Source organism: Pogonomyrmex barbatus, unplaced genomic scaffold, assembly GCF_055798465.1.
Source record: "Pogonomyrmex barbatus isolate J1 unplaced genomic scaffold, ASM5579846v1 scaffold11, whole genome shotgun sequence".
NCBI classification, from domain to species: Eukaryota; Metazoa; Arthropoda; class Insecta; order Hymenoptera; family Formicidae; genus Pogonomyrmex; species Pogonomyrmex barbatus.
Genome location: NW_028297107.1, coordinates 8,228,293 through 8,234,908, shown reverse-complemented (window position 1 = coordinate 8,234,908; position 6,616 = coordinate 8,228,293). Strand labels below are relative to the sequence as shown.

General features: G+C 49.1%; 1 protein-coding gene across 1 annotated transcript; it reads left to right on the top strand.

Moving 5' to 3' along the window:
- Window positions 1-1,872: 1,872 nt before the first annotated feature.
- Window positions 1,873-5,756, top strand: LOC148937799 (uncharacterized). The gene has a single exon (XM_089071158.1). It carries the CDS (start codon window positions 3,191-3,193, stop codon window positions 5,171-5,173), a length of 1,983 nt encoding a protein of 660 aa, XP_088927284.1. The 5' UTR covers window positions 1,873-3,190; the 3' UTR covers window positions 5,174-5,756.
- Window positions 5,757-6,616: the final 860 nt, after the last annotated feature.

The window sequence follows — 6,616 nt, the reverse complement described above, 5'->3', positions numbered from 1 at the left end:
CAGAAAGAATCTCTGCGATTCGAACGCTCCTTCGTTTAGAGCACCTCAGTCAGGTGGAGACAGAGCATGTCGGTAGGCTCATCGAAAAAAACCCAGATCTTTTCCAGCTCCCTTCCGATCACCTCGGGTACACAGACGCTACTGCTCACGCGATTACGACGACGGATAACCAACCCGTCAATACAAAGCAATATCGATTCCCGCCTATACACAAAGAGGAAATTACTAAGCAAGTAAACGAGCTACTAAAAAACGACGTAATCTGTCCCTCCAATTCCCCGTACAATTCCCCTCTGTGGATTGTTCCTAAGAAACCGGATTCGAAAGGTAATAAACGATGGCGCATGGTCATAGATTACAGAGCGCTCAACGAGAAAACAATAGGCGACGCGTACCCCCTCCCCAACATAACCGAAATCCTAGATCAACTGGGAAGCGCGAAATATTTTAGCGTTTTCGATCTAGCGTCGGGTTTCCATCAAATACCGATGCATAAGTCGGACGCGCCGAAAACGGCTTTCTCCACGCCTTTCGGGCACTATGAATTTAAACGCATGCCGTTCGGGTTAAAAAACGCCCCGGCGACCTTTCAGCGACTTATGGATCAGGTGTTGAGCGGCCTCCAAGGAACCGAGGTATTCGTGTACCTCGACGATATTGTGGTATATGCTAGCTCACTGCGAGAGCATGAAATAAAATTTAATAAGCTGGCCGAAAGATTGAGAGGCGCGAAGCTCCGCCTCCAGCCTGACAAATGCGAATTTCTGCGGAAAGAGGTCACATATCTGGGCCACGTAATCGGAGAAGACGGGGTGAAGCCTGACCCGAAAAAAATTCACGCCGTTGAAAATTTTCCGCGCCCCCATACCGCGAAAAACATTAAACAATTTCTCGGACTCGCGGGTTACTATCGGAGATTCATACCGAACTTCTCGAAAACAGCTAAACCTCTGACGGACTTATTAAAAAAGGAGGTACCGTTCGGATGGGGCGATCCACAGGAAAACGCGTTCGCGCAGCTTAAACACGCCCTATGCACGGAACCCCTTCTCCAATATCCCGACTTTTCTCAACAATTCGTCGTAACTACAGACGCCTCCAAGTTCGCGATCGGCGGAATCCTCAGTCAGGGACCGCTTGGCAAGGATCTCCCTATCGCATACGCGTCCCGATTACTAAACCCGCCGGAACAGAACTACTCCACGATCGAAAAGGAATTGCTCGCTATAGTTTATTGCGTAAATTACTTTAGACCATATTTATACGGAAGAAGATTCCAGCTCGTCACCGACCACAAACCCTTGACATGGTTGCATTCGGTTAAGGATCCCACGTCACGATTAGTCAGATGGCGATTAAAATTAGCCGAATACGAATACGAAGTTATGTATCGAGCCGGCAAAACCAATGTAAACGCAGACGCGCTGTCACGAAACCCCGCTTTTCCCGTCCTTCCCCTCGAGAGCACATCGAATATCGCGAGACGGAACGATAGCGAGCCCGAGGAAGATTCGTCAACCGACGACGATACCGAAATCCGCCCCCACGTCGTCACTTCCGACGAGGACCTCGACAGTGACACCAGCGAAGAATCTCTATTTAACGCGAATAACGCTCCGTTTCAATTCCATCACGCGAAAGTGAAGGAAATCGTAGATAACTTTACGAGTAGAAGCGACAACCTGGTGGTATTCGTGAGCGTCCAAGGTGAACCTTGCGATTTAGGGGCTCGGATGCTCAGCCAACAGGGACTACTGCCTAAATTGCGGGACGTCATGCTGAACAGGGCAAACGTCACGCAAAGCGGCAAACGACGAATTATTGCATTGCCGATTGAAGTAAATATCTCCGCGATAACCACGCTGGAAAGTATTAGAGAGGCCGTGGTGTCACTACTCGACGTCACGAACGAACTCGACATACGGTCCATATCTGTCTGCAAGGGGGATGCGAGTGGAGTACCGTGGAGGAAAATAGAAAAGGTTATTCGCGACGCATTTTGGAACCAAGATATAGAAATATCGATATGCGGTAATAAAATCACTGTTCCACCCCCCGAAGATAGAATCCGCTTGATCGAGGAATATCACGCGTCCGCAATAGGAGGCCATAAAGGCATAAACAAAACATGCGCGCGCCTCAAATCGCGGTACAATTGGCCTAGACTGAAGGAAGAAGTAACGCGGTTCATAAATAATTGCGAAGGCTGCCAGTTAAAAAAATTGGTTAGAGTAAAGACCCGACAGCCCATGATTCTAACGGATACACCCGACAAAGCGTTTGATAAGATATCTATGGATATCATGGGGCCGCTCCCCACCACTCGCAAGGACCACTCGTACATATTTACTATACAAGATCTCTTGACGAAGTATTCACTAGCTATCCCCCTCAAGGGGATCTCGGCTATCGACGTGGCCGACGCTTTCGTAAACGAATTCATTTGCGTGCATGGTGCCCCGCGAGCGGTACTAACGGACCAAGGGTCTCATTTTCTAAATTCTTTAATGCGCAACATAGCTCGCAAATTCAGAATTAAACAGTGTAAGACCACTGCGTACCACCCTCAGTCCAATGGCTCCGTGGAGCGCTCGCACCATGTACTTTGGGAGTACTTGAAACAATTTGTCAATGACCACCACGATTGGGACGAATATCTAAAATTAGCTAGTTTTTCTTACAACACGAGCGTACATGAGGGAACGAAATTCACCCCTCACGAATTGGTCTACGGGAGCGTCGCGCGTACTCCCGAAAGCGATCCCTTCCCCGAGGACGAGCGCGACGAAAGCTACGCTGGCTACTTACTCGAACTAAATGCGAAAATAAGCGAATCCCAGAGAGCCGCGCGTCGTAACCTGAATGCTGCGAAGGTTAGATCAAAGCGATACTATGATAAAAGGGTTAAGGCATGCAACTTTGAAGCGGGAGACCAGGTGTACATGCTTAAAGAACCTGTGAGAAATAAACTAAGTCCACAATACACCGGTCCCTACAAAATAGCGGACGTGCTAAGAAATAATAATGTTAAATTAGAGATAAGACCAGGTAAATTGCGTACTATCCATATGGACAAACTGAAGAAGGCGGGGAATCGGAGCCCCACCACACGCCGTGCCCCACCACAACCAGAGCCGGGGGCGAGCGAGCAACCAAGCGGCAGTCGACACACGTCACCCCTTGAAGAAACATGGAGCCACAACGAATCTTAACGCTTTTACTGTTCCCGACGCTCAGCTTTGGCTTGACGGGCTATGACTGCGGAGGCAGCGGACTCAATATCACAACCTTGTCGCTGCTGGACGTCGGCGCCTGTAATGTCGAGGATATGGAGCCAGCGAGCACGGAGACGTACGTACAACTCATGCAGAGTTCCGATTTCGAGAGCTTGCCAATAATTCAATGCCGAATTGAAATCGACCGGACCATATACTACTGCGGCATGCACTCGCACATATCAATTGTATCCGACGGTCGAAAGGTGTACATCAAAGAGATCGGCTGGCAAACCTGCCAGAAAATCCACGAGATTGGAACTCTCGCGCTGGGAACCGCCTTCGTGGATAGATTGATTGTAAACGCCACGAATCATAGGAGCGTCACTATGGCTGGACAAACGCACGCTGACGGCCGTTGTTCCGGAACGCAGTACACGGACGGATTCGGAACATGGGAGAGCGTGGTAGTACAAGCATCCTTAAAGGTGGTATTGAGGACGTTTGAAGCACCATTCAAACGGTCAGCGAACTCATTAAATCTGCCATCTGGAACGCGCTGCCCCGTGCAACTGGGGAGCTGCGCCGATTTCGACGGTACGGAAACCTTCTGGAAAACACCGTCCGACGACAGCTGCCACTTCAACCAGTACGATATACTTTACGAGGGTATGGCCATAAAACTGTCGCCGAAGCCCAAACAAACTGCCCCAGTGGTATATACAGTGACCACCGGAGATACAACGTTCGCCTTGACAAAAACGACGGAATTCAACCTATGTGGCTATCGACTTTTCCAGACCGAGCACCCAAAGCTTGTTATATTGGAAACACAGCGAGGACGCACGTTCAAATCTAAGTCACAGATCTCAGTTAACAACTTAGATATATTCTCCTATGTGAATTCGAAATTCGTTTACGTGGAGAAACACGTGAAAACGCAACTTACCAGGCTTTACCACGACATTATGGAGCAGAAATGTGCATTAGAGCGTCAGATCCTCCAGAATGCGCTCTCATTGGCAACTATAGCCCCAGACGAAATGGCCTTCCGGATAATGAAAGCCCCTGGATACACGGCGGTCACAGCCGGAGAAGTCATCCATATTGTCCAATGCGTCCCAGTAGAATGCAAGCTGCGACATACCGAAGAGTGTTACAATGAGTTGCCAGTTACCTACCGCAATTCGTCACACTTTTTATTGCCACGCACCAGAATTCTGTCCAGGACAGGAACACACAAAGACTGCAACGAGTTGCTTCCTGGCATGTACAAACTACACGGCAGTTGGTACCGAGTAGGCCTGAAGCCGATCGAGTCGCTTCCTCCGCCGACGATCCAGCCGCTTTCTACCCCCACGTGGAAATACGTCAGTCCGGACGCACTCGCCACCAGTGGAATCTACTCCGCGGACGATCTGAACCGACTGCGAGACCACATAATGTTCCCAGTCGAAAAGCCGTCTATGCTGAATACAATAGAGCGAGGGGCCTTAGGACAGGACGTCCCGAGCGGGAGTATTTCCTTGATGAATCTTCTCGACGAAAAGTCTTTAGATCGGATCGCTGAAAGCACAGGGAAGCGATTATGGCAAGGATTTATTACGTTTGGCTCGGCCAGCGCAGGAGTCTTGGCGTTATTCGTGATAGCCAGACTGATCAAGTTAGTGATCGATACGATCATCCACGGATACGCGCTGCACAGAATATACGGATGGAGCCTTCATATATTGGGAGCAGTATGGTCGTCGGTCACTAACCTTTTGCTGCATATGGGTAACCCAGCAACAAAAACCGACTCGCCTAGCAGGGAACGCCTCATGCCAATAGCTCAGAGCTCGACAGAAGACACACCGACGGCGCCCGAAATCGCCCCTAGTGCTGAAAAGGAAAAGTTTAGTGAGCATGTGCGGTCATACAGTGAACTCCAAAAATACTTACGCGAGGACGTAGTATAGAGACAAATAAGTGCGATAACTAATTACAAGCGTTAGAATATAAGACGAATAAACATAAGTAAAATAATTGTAGCTCAAACCTTCTGCAACTCAACCTCTAGTAGAGCAGGGGAAATGCACGGCACCTGGCCCTGCATTTCTTCTTAGGGGGGGAGGTGTAACGTCAGGAGAGCCAACGTAAAAATTTCTTTTCCTTCCCCTTTTCCCACCTGCGCAGAAGCGCCACTATTCAAGCCAAAGTTGGCAACAACCGGCTCTCCTGCTGTTGACATATCACGCGTTGCGCCTTACCGCCAGTGAATATACACTGTAATAAATATAAGTAATAAAATTAAATAATAATAATAAATAAATCATGCTAACAATGAACCTAAATAATTGTAAAATTATTAATACTACAATAAGGCTCGCGTTGCTGTTGCGCATCATCTCCAGTCAGCCGCGCGCTGATTGGCCGACCAACGACCATTATAGATATGTGCGTCTGGTCTAGCTTTATAGGCTATGACCGTCGCGAGCGCCACGTGCTTTGGCGTACCCACGCCATCCGCCATCTTGCGCCACGTGCTTTGGCGTACCCACGCCATCCGCCATCTTGCGCCACGTGCTTTGGCGTGCCCACGCCATCCGCCATCTTGCGCCACGTGCGTTGGCGTACTCACGCTACCGCCACGTTGCGCAACAGCGCCGCCGCAGGCACGCGTTACAACGCGCGGCCATGCTCGTTCACTCTTGTACGCGCCGTCGAGTAGTACACATCGTGCGAGTGTCAATCCAAATCCAATCCCAATTCCAATTCTAATTTTAAGTCAATTCTATTTCGTCTCAATCTAGTTAAGTTAATTAAGTGATCATTTGTATTCTAAATTTTGTATTGCTCTAAATTTAACCAAGTGTTACGCGAGTGTAATTCGATTCATGAATATTTGAATATAGTAAGTACAGTGTATTCGCCACGTGTCATTCATTGCATCATCCTTCCTATCGCCGCGAGAAATCGGAAGTGTTCGCGAAGCTAAAGAGGCAACGGGCATTAACAACTCAAACCTTATTTTACCGAATAATTAGCAGTTAAAGCGAGAATTCCAATCGTTTCCGGGGGCAAGGTGTTGTGCGTTATCCGCACTTACCACGAAGGAAACATTGGACTTCGAGCACGCGGTAATTCTAATCTTTTAATTAAATACAATATACGCCTGGAGCCTCTGCCGAATGCCTAAAGCACGGAGGAATCGCGCGGGTCGTAACAACGCACTTCGGCGGCTTGAATACGACCTCCACGTGGCCGCGATTTACGATCATAACGCGATCATCGGCGAGGAAGTGAGTTACGACGGCGAGTACGAACTTCTCGTGCACGACCGCCTCTGGAGCGCCTTACCGGCCCCGTCCACCCCCGTAGCAGCTTACCAGGGAAGCAGTTTCGGACCACGCATCTCCCTC

Bases quoted from the DNA above. Each gene is read 5' to 3' on its own strand.
- LOC148937799 (XM_089071158.1), top strand. From the start codon at position 3,191: ATGGAGCCACAACGAATCTTAACGCTTTTACTGTTCCCGACGCTCAGC.